The 17,042-nt window shown below is 44.0% G+C and overlaps 1 protein-coding gene and 2 long non-coding RNA genes across 8 annotated transcripts; 2 read left to right on the forward strand and 1 right to left on the reverse strand.

Moving 5' to 3' along the window:
- The first annotated feature begins 234 nt into the window (after positions 1-234).
- On the forward strand, positions 235-2,423 carry LOC120703445. 2 transcript variants are annotated; one of them, XR_005686960.1, is made up of 3 exons: positions 235-575; positions 787-885; positions 1,132-2,423. It is a non-coding gene; the product is annotated as an uncharacterized LOC120703445 (long non-coding RNA). The 2 variants fall into 2 exon arrangements; XR_005686961.1 differs by having other exon boundaries at positions 235-559.
- Positions 2,424-7,509: 5,086 nt separating this feature from the next.
- LOC120705128 (probable methyltransferase At1g29790) lies at positions 7,510-9,321 on the forward strand. Its single transcript, XM_039989639.1, has one exon. It carries the CDS (start codon positions 7,701-7,703, stop codon positions 9,156-9,158), a length of 1,458 nt encoding a protein of 485 aa, XP_039845573.1. The 5' UTR covers positions 7,510-7,700; the 3' UTR covers positions 9,159-9,321.
- Positions 9,322-11,270: 1,949 nt separating this feature from the next.
- LOC120703446 lies at positions 11,271-15,651 on the reverse strand. 5 transcript variants are annotated; one of them, XR_005686964.1, is made up of 7 exons: positions 15,400-15,651; positions 14,108-14,185; positions 13,576-13,960; positions 13,404-13,498; positions 12,657-13,126; positions 12,329-12,493; positions 11,271-11,622 (listed from the first exon to the last, which is right to left on the reverse strand). It is a non-coding gene; the product is annotated as an uncharacterized LOC120703446 (long non-coding RNA). The 5 variants fall into 5 exon arrangements; XR_005686966.1 differs by lacking the exon at positions 14,108-14,185 and having other exon boundaries at positions 11,272-11,622; positions 13,576-13,815; positions 13,899-13,960; positions 15,400-15,650; XR_005686965.1 differs by lacking the exon at positions 14,108-14,185 and having other exon boundaries at positions 11,273-11,622; positions 13,576-13,815; positions 13,923-13,960; positions 15,400-15,650.
- Between the last annotated feature and the right edge of the window lie 1,391 nt (positions 15,652-17,042).

Here is a 17,042-nt window from a genome sequence, read left to right on the forward strand (position 1 = left end):
ACCTATTTACGAGCTTTTGAATTAAACGTCATTTCGTGTGACCACTATTAATTTGAAATCCAATTCTTCTGGCAAAAATTTCAACATCAGCTAGTACATTTTGATGCATTTTATTTGTCATCTCACGGTGAGTGTGAAAAGCATGCTCAGCAATATATAAAAGATGCATTTTACATACACATACACCCATACATGCAACTGCTTTGATTATTCTTGACTAATGATGCATGATGACCTGTTTAATTCCTCTTGATTAGCCTTTTAATTACCTGGGCTGTCACAGTCCTCGCCGCGCCGCCACTTCGTCCCCGGCGAATCCGTGCGCGAGCTCGGCTGCCGACCGATCCGCGTCCCCGGCTCCGCGCCGTCCCAGCAGATCCGCGCCACCCGGCCGCCGATCCACGCCCAGCCGCCGCCCTCCCGTCGCATACAACAAAACTTCCGTTGCCGATGAGTACACAAAGGGGAAGGGTCAGGCAATGGAGGCAGGGCCAGTCGCTGCAGCATGCGGAGGCCCTAATATTCAATCTCATTGAAGACACCTGCAGGCCGAGGCAAGGTGGTTGCCCCCAATGGTTCGCTCGCCTCGCATTGCAGCTTTTATAGCATCTTTCACATTCAAGCCTGCACCATGACTGATTTGCTTACTTATAAATTTCTTGTTTCTATCAAGATGCAGACCACCAAATTAGCTTGCTGGATTTCAATTAATGATTATTTGTTTGTGTTTGCCCTGTTGGATTATAATTTTGAAATAGATTTCAATCAAATGAACTTGCTGCGCAGGCTGTGCCATGGCTGCTGGGAGTGATGATCTGCACCAGTGCCCCCCAACCATACCCGATTCTCGGGGTGTCGTTCGTCCTCTAATCTGAGACCGAAGAGGTGAGTGTGATTGGTTAGTTATTTGTTGACTGATGAGCAGTGGATATATAGTTTTGCAGATTAATAATTGTGTTTTGTCAGGCTAAAGTAGCTCTGACTTAACTGATTAGAGGCAAAGATTGTATGATTTGTGTGGTGTGGCTTATATTAGCCTGTTTGAGTGGTCAACTTGGAATTCTAATATCTTTGTCAATAGGTGGCTGTGATTGTAGAATTTGTAACTTGAGATAGGTTCAATTTCTGCAGTATAATGTAGACGATGGGGTGGGGCATAGCTGGCGGCCACAGCAATTGCAGCAGGCACCAGAATACAGGAGGCAGCAACAGGTTTGATTTTACATAGCTGGGATTTGGGAATATGTTTAAGCTCTTACTTAGGTCCTTTAATCTCTATATAAGTGTCAACCAACATTTACACATACTATTGCTTTCTCGAGTTATTTTTTACAATGAAAAATATCAAACAACTATTATAGAATGTGGTGTGTTAAAAATGCCATCAGCGGAGTTTTCCCTCTTTGGTCATCTTTGACTGATCATTATGCCAGTGTAGAAAACTGTTATGAAGTTTTCTCTAAGTGGATCATTTCTCTAAAGTTCCATCAATCTATTAGAGCGTAACAGTTTGATTTTTGTTGTTAGTGGAAGATCTGTGCAAACCAGGTGTAACTACAAGGCTACACTCTATTTGTTTCTTCTAAGATTGCCTGCATAAATGAATTGACACTCAAGTTGCATTGCGAACATCTACCGGTGATAATTTTTATTCAAAGCTTGTTTGTTCTGTTTGAACTCTGAATTCTCGTCATTGCATAATGCAATTCTAGTATAGAAGTAACTATTGACAATTCTTTGTACTATTTTCAGGTTCAATTTGGTAACACATTGTTCTCTGGGATCTCCGCCCTCATTGCCATGTCCTGGCTTTCACTTAGCATACCATTCATTGTTATTGACTTATTGTGTTTTCTGATGCTGAGTTAAATTAAACACTTCAATCTTGAGTTCTATTAAATGAGCCCTACCTATTTTTTTTACATGTTGATTGTTGAATAAGATAAGTACTATGTAAAACTGATTTCTTCCATTGGGGACTTCCAAAACAAAATCAAGTACTATATAAAGCAGTGCTCTTTCTTTTGGCTATTCCCAGGCCTGAAAAATAACAAACTTACTTTTAGAAAACTAATCAATGGACAAATTGATTTGTGATGTCTTTCAGATATTGTTTACTGTTTTATGGCAACTAAACACTTGAATGGGAAGTAATAAATCAAGTCGTCTCCTGAACTACCATATGTTCACGTGCCATGAAGAAGAGCTACACGCATTTAGGTGCCCCCAAGGGTTGGTGCACAAGATTGAAGCTACAAGCATGCTAGCTATTGCTGAGGATCATGCCTCAGGTGTCACAAAATCTTGTCTGTCACTTGAATTCATTGGTTGAAAAATCGGATGCTAAGCAACCGAATTGCCCAATAGACATTTTTTATTGACGATAATTTGTACTTCTGTTTAATGTATAGTGCATTCCTCCATTGCTACATTTGGTTAAAAATATTTTCATATGATAAAGATCAGTGCTTATAGATGAATTTTATTTACCCGTAGAAACGCACGGGTATATACCTAGTGACAAAATATGTTAACAAGGAGCATACTGGGCTCAAGAGGTGACCATTGATATGCACCTTTTCTTTCCCCTTCCTGCCAATTTAGAGTACAATTACCAGAATCCTAGCTATGACCAGATTGCAATTTGCTACTTACGTGATAACTCCACGTGCTTTTGACTTTTCAGAAACACAAGAACACAAAGTCATTAGAGATCTGAGTACGTTGTTACTATTCTTAGCTCATCTGAACCAAATATAGAGTCGGCCATAGCTTAGAAAAAACCTACTGCCCGATGTTTGGTTCAAGTTTCACTAATCCAGTTAGCATGTACCTTGTTTTGTATTTTCTATAGTTTTAAGGGAGGCTTAAATATGAAGGCTGTGATTTTTCTATGATGATATAAGAAAGGTGCCCAGGACCTTTTTGTAAGGCAAGAGGAACGTGGCATGGTCTTAGGTGAAACATTTCATATTAAGCTATTTGGCTCCTTTTTGCAAATAAATGCACACATCCTATCTTGGTGTTCCAAATATTATTCCTTCCATGGCAAATAAGCTGTAGCATAGGTTGCAAATAAGCTTGAAATAGCCGATTAATATAGTGCATATGCAGATTGCTGTGGATAAACTAACATGCTCTCCCAAGATCGACTAACAACAGCTCATGTAGTTCTTGACATTTGTTCTTTGCTATTTTATAGTCTTCTTTCATGTGTAACAATAAATTTCAAGGCAATGTGAACCTTCTGAAATGTATTATTTGAATTATGTGCAAAGTTCACTTTAGAAAATACCATTATAAATTGTTTTGGGCATTGACGTAACATCGAGGAAATTTGATTTTCCCGTAGCAACACACGGGTATAAATCTAGTAAAGATATAGAACCTTAAAATTCAGTCCAACCTAGACTTTTTGCATAACTAACCTAATATTTTCCCAAATCGCGAGCACTTTATTCAATGTGTCTGGTAAAACCTTCTGTTAACCTCCGAAATATATAGTTAATAACATCATACAAAAAGTTAAGGAAGACGTACAATACTAGTACAGATACATCATACAAAAGAATACAAAAGACAGCTGTCCCACCCATCTTGCAAAAAGGCCCTCAAGAAAAAAGAAATTACACCTAGGTCCCCAGACCTCTTGCAAGCCGAAAGCTCCAGACCCGACCACTGAAGATCGCCGGTTCCGGCCGCCGCCGCCCAGATCGGAGGGAGCACCATCGCGCGAACGCTTTGACAAGCCGCAGCAGACACTCGTCCCTAAGAACGAGATAGGACCAACGCCGAGAGCCCATCGGCCGGGGCCGCACCCCCGAGCACCCTCGATCTTGGACCGAAGCTCGCCGCCGCCGACGACCGCCACGACAGGAACTCGAGCCCGATCCAACTACCTGTCATCCACGAGACCAACAGCCACCTCGGTACCTTCAACGCAAAAAGCCGGCGACCTCGTCACCCCTCGAGGACGACGAACCGCCGCCGACGGACTCCTATACAGAGACTCCACACGGGGAGACCCTCCTCCACGAGCTCGACGCCGGCACCGGAGCGGAGTACCAGCGAGACGAGAAAGAGACTGAGAGGACCTTATTCCTTGATGCCGCCGCCGCCTCGACGCCGCCGCCGGAAACCAAACCCTAACCCTAGGCCAACCGGGACCACCACCCCCGACCGGGAGGAGCACAACGGTCTGCCGCACCTCGCGAAGCCCAGGGGGCCAACGGAGGTGAGGGAGACCGCCGGGGCCGGCGGGGACCAAATCGTCCGCTCTTGTCCCCTCTCAAACAGTAACTGGACGGGAGAATTCGAGAGAAGAGGACTATTAGCTCGATCTGAGAGAGAGCGCGCGCAGCGGGCCGCGCCGCCACAGCAAAAAAGGACAGGAGCTGCCTGGACTTTGTTTAGATGCATAAAGTTTTTTGTGTAAAATACTATAGCAATTTCGTTTGTATTTGGTAATTATTATCCCACCATGGGTTAACTAGGCTTAAAAGATTCGTTTAGCAAATTATAAACAAACTGTGTAATTAGTTATTTTGTTTGGCTATATTTAATACTTCATGCATGCGTTAAAAGACTTGATGTTATGGGAAATCTTGTAAAGTATTGAAATTTTGAAGGGAACGGCCCTGGTCTGATTCCTACGACGCAGCGCATCCCGGCAGGGGCGGAGGTGGCGTACCGTCGCCGGCGACGAGTTTGAGGCCGCTGGACAAATTCAACGAGGAAATTTCAAACTGCAGACAAAAACGATCTAATCCAACCACAAGCACAAGCAAAAATAGAGATGCAGAATAGATCAAACAAAATCAATCGGAGCGGGGTAGAATCGATTGGGGAGGAACCCTAAAATCGTCGTACCTGGACAAGAAGAAATGGAGAAAGCGGAACGATGAAACTGAGCTGCAATCAGAGAGAAAATATCGGCACGGAGCTCAAAATACAAATAGTGTAGCCGGTCCCACATGTCAGAGATAGAAAAAAGAACGGTGGAGTGATCGGACAGATCAAAACAAGTCCAGAAAGTATCACACGGCCACAAATTGAGCGAGAAAGAGCTGCCGATCACACAAGTGAGGTATAGCTTTTCCTATGGAAATTCGTTCATCAGCGAAGGTGCAAATTCGTCCATGATTGCTTCCTTGCAGCGCGCAGTTTGCTTCCGTGACGCGCTTTCGCGTCACTTCTATTATTCGACTCGTCAACTCCTCCATCCACAGTTCCACACTGCCCATTTGCTCTGCTTAGTTTGCGAAAAAGTTTGGGTTTTGATACTGTAGCATATTTTGTTGTTACTTGATAAATATTGTTCAATTATGGATTAATTAGGCTTAAAAGATTTATCTCGTGCTAATCAGTTAGACTGTGTAATTAGTTATTTTTTAACTGCATTTAATGCTCCATGCATGTGTTTAAAAATTCGATGTGACGGGTTGAGGAATGTTGAGTACTCTATCCTGCTTGTGATGAGTGAATTGTCAACCGTGCGGTGTGATCGTGCGCTTGGTCTTTGGATTGCAGGTACACGGGCGTCAAGTGTCGACAGAGAGCTGCCGTGGAGGTGCTGTGGCCGATGGACCATGCGGTGGACGGCGGTGAAGGGCAGCCGGGACCGGAGCTCCTGCCGGGCGGTAGCTGTGGCGTCCACTCCTGTATCGAGGGCGCAAGCGACGACGGAAAGGCGGGTTTCTTGGTTTGCGCCACAAAACCAAGCAGGCGGACGACAGTAGAAGACGCCAAGTCATGGAGGCACGGACATTGGTCTCGGGACTGACAGAGGCGACGGGCGTCGACGGCGTCTAGGGCCTCGCTGCGGGCGAGGAGGTGACGGGCGTCGAACGGCGTCTAGGGCCGTCAGAAGGCCGAGGCGGGAACGGCGTCTAGGGCCACAGCGTGGAGGCGGGAATCTTCCCGCGCATGGAGTTTTGGCGGTTTTCTCAAAACCGGCCACCTACCCGGGTTTAGCGAACCCCCCAAAACCGCAAACCGGATCTTCATCGACATGGCGGCATCGCGGAGATGGCTTCGACTCGAAGAAAGAATCTCGGCCGTCGGATGGGATCATGTAAATATTTTCGGTTTAGCCCCTACGGGTGTTTTAGTCTCTAGTTTGAGTCTAGGGGTATTTTGGACCCCTGCGTGGGCACCATAAATATCCCCTCACCCCTCTCCTCTCTCTTCGCGCCTGGAACATAACCATCCTCCACCAGCCAGCGCCTCCCAACTCTCTCCCGTTGCTCTCCCTCTCTCTGTTCTTCTCCTTCCTCTCAAGGATGAGAAATAGAGGTATGTATTCTTGAGACGTTTTGTACTGAGATTGTGTGGGAAAGGAGGCCCTTCCCTCCTTGTGCCCTCGGGGCTTTTGATCTCGTGTCAATCTCGTTCAACTTGTGCCTCGTTTGGATGAATTTCGATTTTCCTTTGTCGATTCTTGAGTACGAGATGCGAGGTTGTTTTGTTGCGATTGTGTGACTCTTTGAAGTGATTCTAATCCATCTAGCTAAGTGCTAAAACCCCCAGAATCACGAGTCTCCTCAAATCGAAGTTTTCGCATTCTAGAGAAAACCCCGTTCTTGCTCGGGAATTCCTCGATTCCTCCCAAACCATGGAGTGATTCGTCGATTCCTTCCGCGGATATGTTCACAAGTCCTTTGTGATGGTGTCTACAAAGTTTGGCGAGGTTTGGACATGATTTGGTCCTTCGATCGTTGAGTTTGTCAAGAAACGCAGGCTGGTAAAACCTCTTTGGACTCTGATTTTCCTAGCATCGGTTGAACCGACGCTTTGAAGGTGTATGCTCGTTCAACCGGCGTATAGATTTTACTAGACGACGGTTTAACCGGTGATCGCTTCTGTGTCTGGACTATTTTTGCACATCGGTTAAACCGATGAGTTGCCCTCTGTGCACGTCGGTTTAACCGGTGCCCACTGGTCTGTTTGAGCTCTCTCTGGACAACTGAATCGATGTTTTAAGTCGATTTTGTCGGATCATCCGGTGCAGTGTCGTCGGTTGAACCGACGCCTTCTAAACGTGGGCGTCATTTCTACTGCTGCCGGCTCTGTGACACTGGTTAGATCGATGGGTTCATTTCTATATGCGTCGGTTCAACCGGTGTTCATATACCGTGCCTGTTTCGCACTGCTTTTTGTGTTAGCTTCCGCATTTGTTTGCTATCTCTTGTTCTTAGGGCTTTTTTGTGTTGGTGTAGCTTCTCTATAGCTACTCCACGCTGTCCCTAGGACTTTAGGGTTGGGTGTGCACGTTGGGACAAAGCCGAAGCTTCTGTTTGCAAGATTTTTAATCGGCTCTCATTCACCCCCTCTGGTCGCTCTTTTCAGTCCCTTACGGATAATGTAGGAATTTTTTTTGAACTAAACAGAGCCTTAATGTTTGCACTATTCATCCTTGCGCCCTTTTCTTCAACATTGAGTAGGCTGATAAACAAATAGCATGGAGATCCGAGCTTTGCGAGTGGAGTGCGCCCTAAGCACAGGTCACCTGCCACCCATCCGATCATGGCTAGAAACCAAAGCAAGCCCATGTACCTTTATCCAAAAAAAAAGCAATCCCATGTACCAAGACGACTAAAGCTGGCAACACCAATCCACTGTTGATCAAAGCGCGCACCATTGACGCGCCGTGCTCTCTTCTGGCCGCGTCGCCCGTCGTTGCGCCCAGCGTCCCGCTAGCAATGGAGGGGTTCTGCTTCGCGCGCTGCCGGTTCACGCGGCTCATGGCGGCGATGCAGCTGGTGCTGGGCGTGTTCGCCATGTTCATCAGCATGGCCAGCCTCCACCGATTCTACGCCACCAACAGCCTCCTCCCTGGCCACGACGACCCCGCCCTCTGCGCCAAGTTCCACACCGTCCCGGGCGCCGGCGGGTACGCAGACTTCGACATCCGCGCGCTAGCGGACCGCGTCGACGACGTGCTCGTCCAGCTCGCCGAGCTGCAGGACAAGCTTGAGGCCACGGCGCTCAAGATCGCCAAGAAGTCCAAGAAGAGCAAGGCCCGCCACAAGCAGCCGGAGAACATGACCATGCCGGAGTTCAGGCGCTTCCTCGAGGACGAGGTCATCCACCCGCTCTACAGCGCGCACATCGCGCTCCGCCTCATCCGCATCCCGCGCCCGGACCCCGACGGCGACGCGGCCGTCCCGGCCGTGGACCCGCTCGTCAACTTCTTCACGGCCGAGGAGACGCGCAAGTACGTGACGGCCAAGGGCAACCGCGACGGCCTGCCGAGCGTGTACGGGACTAACCGGACGTACGGCACCATCGGCCACGCCTGCGTGCTCATGCGGCAGGAGCTGGACGAGTACATGAGCTACGACGTCGGCGCCCACTGCCCCGACGACTGGGACCTCGGCCAGCGCCTGATGCTCGGCGGCTGCGACCCGCTGCCGCGCCGCCGCTGCCTGGCTCTCGCCTCCAAGTTGTTCCAACGCCCGCTACCCATCAACGAGTCTCTCTGGACGCTGCCGGACGACGGCAACGTCCGGTGGAGCCGCTACCACTGCCGCGGCTACAAGTGCCTGTCCGCCAGGAACCAGCGGCGCGGCTACGACCGCTGCGTGGGGTGCTTCGACATGGACCGGGAGAGGCAGCGGTGGGTGGCCGCGGCGCCCAAGCCCAACGGCACGGCGTCGTCCCTCGCCGACTTCCGCATCGACGACGTGCTGGCGGCGAAGCCAGGCGAGGTGCGCATCGGCCTGGACGTTAGCGTGGGCACGGGCAGCTTCGCGGCGCGCATGCGGGAGCGCAACGTGACCATCGTGTCCGCGGCGCTGAACCTGGGCGCACCATTCGCGGAGACGATCGCGCTGCGGGGGCTGGTGCCACTGTACGCGACCATGAGCCAGCGGCTGCCGCTGTTCGACAACACCATGGATCTGATCCACACGGCGGGGTTCTTCGAGGGGTGGGTGGACCTGCAGCTCCTGGACTTCGTGCTCTTCGATTGGGACCGCGTGCTCCGACCCGGCGGCCTGCTCTGGGTCGACAAGTTCGCCTGCGCGCGCAAGGACCTCGACGACTACATGTACATGTTCCTGCAGTTCAGGTACAAGAAGCACCGGTGGGTCGTCTCCTTCAAGTCCAAAGACGAGGTCTACCTCTCCGCACTGCTCGAGAAGCCGCCAAGGTCATGATCCAACATCGATCGACTCATCATCAACCATTGGTCAGTGAAGGAGTATAGTGAACTGTTAAGAGATATACAGAGAATTGCATCTGGTTGTTTGCCTGTACTGATGAGCTTTGTAATTTAGGGTCTGATAATACAATCTAACTTGTTGATGAATAAATGCAAAGGTTTTGAAGTGTTTTTTCCCAGCCAATTTGATCAAAACCTCAGCTGTTTCCTCCATTCACTACCGGAAATCTCACTTTTGCCGTGTGCACCAAAGTTTGCCGTGTGCAAGTTCACAGGCACACGGCAAACATAAATTTTGCCGAGTGTGCTTAAGAAAACACACGGCAAAACTAAAGCACACGGCAAAGTCATCCTTTGCCGTGTGCTTTTTTTTGGCACACGGCAAAGAAACAATTTGCCGTGTGTTTTTTTTACACACGGCAAAGCAAGACTTTGACGTGTGTTTTATTTTGGCACACGGTAAAGTAATAAAAAAAATTATCTTCTCATCTCGAAACTTTTTCTACTCTTTACATACAACATGTGATACTACATGTTAAAATTTGATATATTTTTGTATTTATTTGTTATATTTAACTAATTAATTTTATTTCAAGCAATTTTTTTGAATCAAGTCAAATTAAACCCCAAGTGATTCAAATAATAGAATAAATTAATTAAAAAAATGATATTCATGTTATTTAACATAGTTTGAGGCCTTACCTATCAAATGAAAAGAAATTGCAAACATCTTGTCTAGGAAATACGACCACAAACGTGTGTTCGAATGATTTTAAAATTCTAAAAAAAATCAATTGAAGTCTGAAAATTATGAGATTTGTCAATATCTCATGATATCATATGTGGAGGCTGTGGTAAAAATTTGAGTGGGTTTTGCAATTTTGTCACATACGATGCTTATAAATGGAAACATCTGCGAAGAAGAATCAGAGAGTTGAGAAGGATGCGGTTAGGTTTGGAGTGGAAGTGACGATCAAATTTGAGTTTGACTTCAAATTTTTTTCTATAACCAAGAGACATATATATTGTTTCGTGTGAAATTTTGGTAATTTTTTGGAACCATTTGATAATTTTAATGTATCAAGTGCAATTATGGAATTTATGTAAATTGAATTTTGATCTATAACTCCATAAAATAAAGCAATAATATGAGTAGAAAAATTAAGTACATATAGTTGACTGAATTTGATAAGATATATTCAAAGTGCATAGTAATCAATTTGGAAGAATAAAAAAGGAAACAAAAAGAAAAAAAGAAGGAAACAAAAAATAAAAAATAGTTTTGTCGTGTGCTAGATCAAGGCACACAGCAAAATGAACTTCAAATTTCGTAAACGAACTCGGATGGAGAAACTTCCAAAACGAAAGTTGTAGATCTCGAAAAGTTATAAAACTTTGTAGTTGATAACTTTTTAATTTGAACTCGTTTAGGATATCAAACAAGCAATTTAGACTCGGTTTAGTATAGTATACGGGGAAAGAAAATGAAGTATAGAAAAAACTGAGTGTGTGGTGTAGTGGTAGAAAAGGTTAGATGTGAGGGCGAGGTCGCGGGTTCGAAACCTACCAGACGCAATGTGCACAAAAACAGTTGTGATTCGCGACTTTGGTGGACTTTGGTGGAATGTGCATGTGGCTGACCAGTGGGGTCCTTCACGAATAAATTCTTTGCCGTGTGTTTTTTTGTCACTCGGCAAACTCTTTGCCATGTGCCCGATAAATGGCACACAGCAAAAGACCTCTTTGTTGACGCCTATTTGCTGTGTGCCCTTTGCCGTGTGTAACACACGGCAAACCCGCAAAAGTTTTGCCGTGAGTATTTTGGCATTTGCCGTGTGCCGTGGCACACGGCAAAAGAGCCGATTCCCGTTGTGATTCAGGGTAATTGTGTCTCACCTCTGTCAGTGTTCGAAGTTTGCTTTGGTGCCCTCTGTCAACAAACCTCGAACATTGATAGAGGTGCTAAGGACTTGGTTGTTTTCTACATCCACATGCTCCTTTTGCAGATATCGTTGTGGACTCCATTCGGTCCATTGAACTTGTATGATGGATAGACTTGCTCCAATGTTTTGTTTTTTGAAAAGGAAAAACTTTTCCATTAACTTAAGGCTCGGCAAGATCACCCGTGATGAGGACACGCCTATAATGCCTGAGAATTTGTCCCAATCTTTCACGGTACAAATAAAGATAATATTTCTCTTAACCGTCCTTCGAGGTGTCGACTTCAAAAGGTGGCATGAACTGCCACATTGGGTATCCCGGGTGGCCAACAAAGGGCATCGTCAGCTTCTGCCCTGCAGCTTGCGCTTGGGGATGGAACAGTGCTAGCAGAGCCTGTGGGGAGGGTGCTGGCATCAGGGTTGGATGAGGCATATAGGCTGGAGTTGAGGTCATAAGCTTCATCTGGTGCTCTAAACTCTCCTCTAGTTTCAGCTTCTGCTTCTCATCGCGATCACGAGCTGGAATTTAGAGAAAGAACAACAGTTTCATAATCATTGCAGATCACAGGATAAAAAACATTGGAAAAGAAGCAGGTTTGTGCCCCCCCCCCCCCCCCCCAAGAGAATGTTTCCACAAGCAGAGTATTGCACACAACTTGGCAGCTGCTGGGCCATAGTACGACAAGAGAACCATATATACAGTACCCTATAATCAAAGGTCTAATCAAATTCCTGATGGATCCTAAAATACAGTGGAGTGGTATGCTGTGAATTCCCCAGAGTTACAAACGGCCGAAGCTTGATGGTTAATCTATCATAAGAAAATGGAGGGCTTTATGTGATCAAAAGATGCTATGTGCTCCATGGATCATTGGTGCTTGTGGGCAATGCATATGTAAAAAAGTGCATGTGACCATAATTCTTAGCTGGTAGCCAGAAAGATCTTGGATGAGATGCGCAAGAGTTGCCAGCAATGTGTTCATATGTAGTGGATAATAGGATATAGCCTATCATACAGCGCTGCCGGCCTTAAAAATATCTCATTGTGTAGTAGATTAACATACTACTGGACTTCGATTTGGAAAATGGACCAAATTGTAGTCCACTTCAATCAAGAAAATACATAATTTTTTCCAAAAACATATTGATGGATCCCTAAATAGTATAGAAAAGATGATGTATTAATGTATTGTATGTAAGTGTTAAGAGGAAATAGGCGAGTAACCTTTAGTTCCTTAATCTTTTCTTCAAGATTACCATTGGTGTCCTCGAGCTGCTGCGCTTCAGAGCGAATCTGAATAACCATGCGAGTAGCATGGCTTAGGATAGCAGCTTTGTCAGCTTTTACTGGTTTTTCCCTGGTTCCAAGGTTGAGCCCAATTCAAAAAACCTAGCAATCATAAGAAACATTAAAAAAAAATCAACAACATGGTAATCTATCTCTCATACTCTAGCGTAAGTGAAACTGCATTTATCATTTTCCTGTCCCTTCTCATTTTTATTCCCTACAAACTCTGTGAGAACCGTATGGGCAATAAATTGCAAGAGCTTACCAAGATTGTCAAGGCGAGTACAGCAACCAGGCATGCCGTGAAGGTGTAGATCCTCTAAACAAGGTCGTTACAGTGTAAGAGTATGACCAATCACAAGCTATCTACAAAAATAGCTTTACCATTTGGTAACTGGCAGCGCCATGCTATTTATGGACAATAAGCAGCATAGCATATACTGCGTGAAAGATAACAAATTCTAACTTTCAGATCATCTTCAGTCATTTAATTTCTGACATTAAATCTACAAGTATGTTCTAAAATATTCAACAGATGCATATTTAAGTAAGCAAATTGCTAAGTCTACCACGTAACAGAGAACAAAAGAATGGTGCTGCTGTTATCGCTAACAAGACCACGAGTAATTAATAAGTCTTCTCATCTTGAAGTCCCTCACTTCCTGCTCCAGTGGAAAAAGTCCAACTGGATCAAGATTCCCCAAGCTTCTTCCAGATGAATGTTGCCTCTTGGACCTGCTCAATAACCATGGCACGAGCACTATAAGAACCTAACCAAGATACTGAAGGACCTTATGGAGCTAAAATTTTTTCTGTTTGCCTGACACTTCATCAAGGAGACTTTACACTTCAGTTTCTGCCCTTTCAAGCATAACTAAAGGAGGGCACTTTTTTGTGAAAATGAAAATATTCTTTAGATGGCCAAGTTCTTTCAGTGCCAAAAGATCACATAGCCATAGTTCAGAGTACCAATATAGGTGACATGTTGCTATTACTATAAGTGAACAGTCACCTTCCACTTCCTGATGGCAATTGCACTTCTGGATCCAATGGTACAAAACCCGTGTCCAGAACCACCAGAGCTCGAAGCAGACCGCCAAGATAACCCTGGTGAAGGATTTATGTTATTGACTAATGACTATCTATATAAGCACGAATTTAAACTTATTCTCTTCTCAACTTACCAGGACTTCCAGGAGTAACACTATGGTCACTAAGCAAATCTGTCATACTCTGCACTCTTGTTTATTCTGAGTTTTTTGAGGCCATCTGTGAAGTCCATTGGGTGTGCTCCTGTTTCCATCATATCTTTCTGCGGCAAGTTACTCAGAAAGAGAAAGGCATGCTGACATCATAGATAACCTTTGTTATGACTTTTTTATATGCTAGCAAGTCATCAGATATGTTCAAATGAGCAACATGACCTGCACTTATCATACAAAAAAAAATAGTAACAAGATCACACCAAAAAGTGGATGAACACATCATAAAGTTTAGTATACTTAACAATTGTCTCAAAAGAAGAGGGTACCTCCACTCCAGCAGGCAGGATTTGCTTCAGAATGTGATCTGTTGGAAATAGAAAGCATTGATCAAACCCATGATATTAATATTAAGAAACTAAAAAAAGGTTAGATTGGCTTGTCAACTTAAAAGTTTGCAAATATAACGGGAAAACGTTAACATTAGTGATAAAGAGGAATAGAAAATGTTAACCTGCACAAGGGAAACACTTGATCTTCAGAAACACAGGATCAGAGGAATAACAGTAGCAAAACTGAATTTATTATGTGCCTAAAAGTTGAACCAATGGAACACAATAAATCTTTCATCAATAAACGATCAATTACCTCAGTGACTTTTAATAAGGTGTAGTCCACATTACAATAATTAGATATGGAGGGCGGATGTAAAGAGTTAATCCCAGAATAGAAAATTGTGAAACATATGTAATGTGTCATGAGGTTGATCATAGAACTTCCATGAGCCCAGCTACTGCTTTTTCCCACATAGCCATAAACTCATCACTGTCTGGCCAGTTTGGCGAGAAGAAAACCAGGCAATCAGACAGCTGAGCAACTCTAACCAAACACAACAGCAAGCCAAAGGCTGGTGCTCCCAATAATGCCAAGTTGCCAACCTTGAAGAAAAACATTGTGTATTTTTCCAATGAGCTGTGGCCACAAAGTAGTCTATCTACTTTCGTGTGCATGAATCTATCGTTGACCACCCATTTAACCCGCCACCCCAATCTGAATTTGCGCTACATCAAATCGGCTGACCCAGGACGGAGCATTCATCTATTTGTGCTACATCAAAACATACTACAATCTCGATGTGCATTCTCCAAACTACGAACAATGACAAAAGCCTAAGTTTGCATCCCAATATGACCTGACACTGCATTAGTATTTTTCAAATCTTTAAATAATCTTTATATTTATATTTTTAATGAGCAATAAGAATTCAACAGTAACATGTATTTCTATAGGTAAACTTATCGAGCAGCTACTGATATGGATTAAATACTCCACCTATGTTGCTTAATCATGGTCTTCGTGTCCTGTACCTTAGTCTGAATCTTTATTTTCACATTGAAAGTTCTGAAGCTCTGTTGCCACACCGAGAATAAAGAACACTTTTTAAATTCTTTACATAGAAGCTAAGCAGTTGCTCTGATTTCACCCTATGTTGTTTCTTTGTAGTGACATGCTCCTTAAGTAGCACTACCTTTGAAGCAACATTGTCCAACCATTTTTTTTTTGCAACAGAGGAGCAGTTATCTCTTATCTGAAAAGTGTGTGTGCATTGACTGAACTCTAAAATGCTATATGCTCCCAATTCCACAGCCATAATATGCAACAACGTAATCTAATCAATTTAATATGAACACAGGTGCATGTTGAGGAATGCTATATCATTTTAACAGAGCCTAATATGTGGATTGCTCACACTGATTCAGAAACGTGGAGAAAACATAGTCTCCCTAAAGCGAGAGAGGGAACTACCTTCAGAGATTGTCGAGCCGTTCCTGTGGGATGTGGTTGCATCTGGCTTCTCAAGGATGATATTTTCAGTCCCCAGCCACCGGCAATAGGCCATCAGCCTAGTTTGTGGGTGCCGGTGCTACAGCCCGCGGGGGCGCCACCGCCGCCTCCTCGTCGACAACGGCGCCACGAGAGAGCGGGCAGGAGGAGTGGGAGCACAGCCACATGTCGATGCACTCGACGTGGAACGCTTGGCCGCACCGGCAAGTGGGAACGCAGGCAGGGCCGGCTCTATGATTTCGAGGGCAGCGAACCGGATGCTATGGGCCCCTTAGATTAAATATTTTTTTACTTATATAATATGATAAAAAGATAGTAGTACTAATAATATATATATAATTTTTGAAGAACATTATCGATAGTACAAACTAAAAGAACAGCAAAAAAAGCTAGTATAGTTATCAAGATTTTATAAATACTTTATAAATAATAATACTTCAGTCCTTCGCGAAAAAACTTCTATGGGCATTTCTTGATGCAAAATCATTAAAAATAGTATCAAGATCAATGATGCCCAAGATGACGTTCTCAATGCTGCACATAGCCAATCCATTTAATCTTCCTTGTAACATAGTTGATCTCAAATAATTTTTCAAGAGTTTCAATTTTGAGAAACTTCTTTCTGCTGAAGCTACCGTCACAGGTACAGTTAAGAGGATCCGATATGCAACAGAGCCATTTGGATAACAATCTAAAGTTGTAACAAACTGAAAAATCTCTGGCGCTGACATAAAATCATCTGGCAAAGTTACTTGCAATACTTTTAATTCAGAGAAAAAATCATCTAGATCAATATCGGATGATTTATCATTAGAAAAGACTTCTACAAAAGCGGTGCAATGTTTTCGCAGATCATTATCATCCAAGGACTTCAGATTCTCTGAGTTGAATAGAAAACCAAACACATTTTCAAATGTCTTCAGCTGTTCGAATCGACTAGTCAATGAAGCAATTGCAGCATCAACGATGACAAGAAAATAATTAACTCTAAAGGATTCCATAGCAGATAGTTGAATTTCTTCATCTTGATCATTTATTTCATCAAAATGCTTCTTCCTTTTACTTTGACGTTTTGTAGGAAATTTTGGCTCTATATCCATATCAGATGCAATGGCTTTTGCAGCCTCAATACTAGAGTGGAAGCCTTCATTTCTATACTTTTGAAAATATGAGATGATCCCTTCAATTTGTTTGAGAGTAGCATCCATACAAATGCTCTTAGACTGCAATTTTTTGCTCACCATATTTATAGAAAATAAAATATCATGCCAAATAACTATACCAAGTATAAACTCAAAATTCTCAAGTGTACTGACTAAAGATTGAGCATCACTTACTGCTGTTGGCCTTCATTTCTATACTTGTGCAAAGCACCCTTTTGTGATTCAACGAGCCGTTCATCTTGTTTTCTTTTTTTTCTTTTCTGAGATCCCAACAAATGCTTCTTAGGTAACATTCTAATAACACCTAAATTATGAAGGAAAATAAATAGAGAAATTAGAAGTTTAAACCTAGAAATCTAAGTATCCAACTGTAGTCACAAAGTAGCAGATTACTAGTACAAGCTAATAGTTACTTACCAATTGCAAAACGTTGCTAGCTTG

Source organism: Panicum virgatum, chromosome 4K (genome assembly GCF_016808335.1).
Source record: "Panicum virgatum strain AP13 chromosome 4K, P.virgatum_v5, whole genome shotgun sequence".
Lineage (NCBI taxonomy): Eukaryota > Viridiplantae > Streptophyta > Magnoliopsida > Poales > Poaceae > Panicum > Panicum virgatum.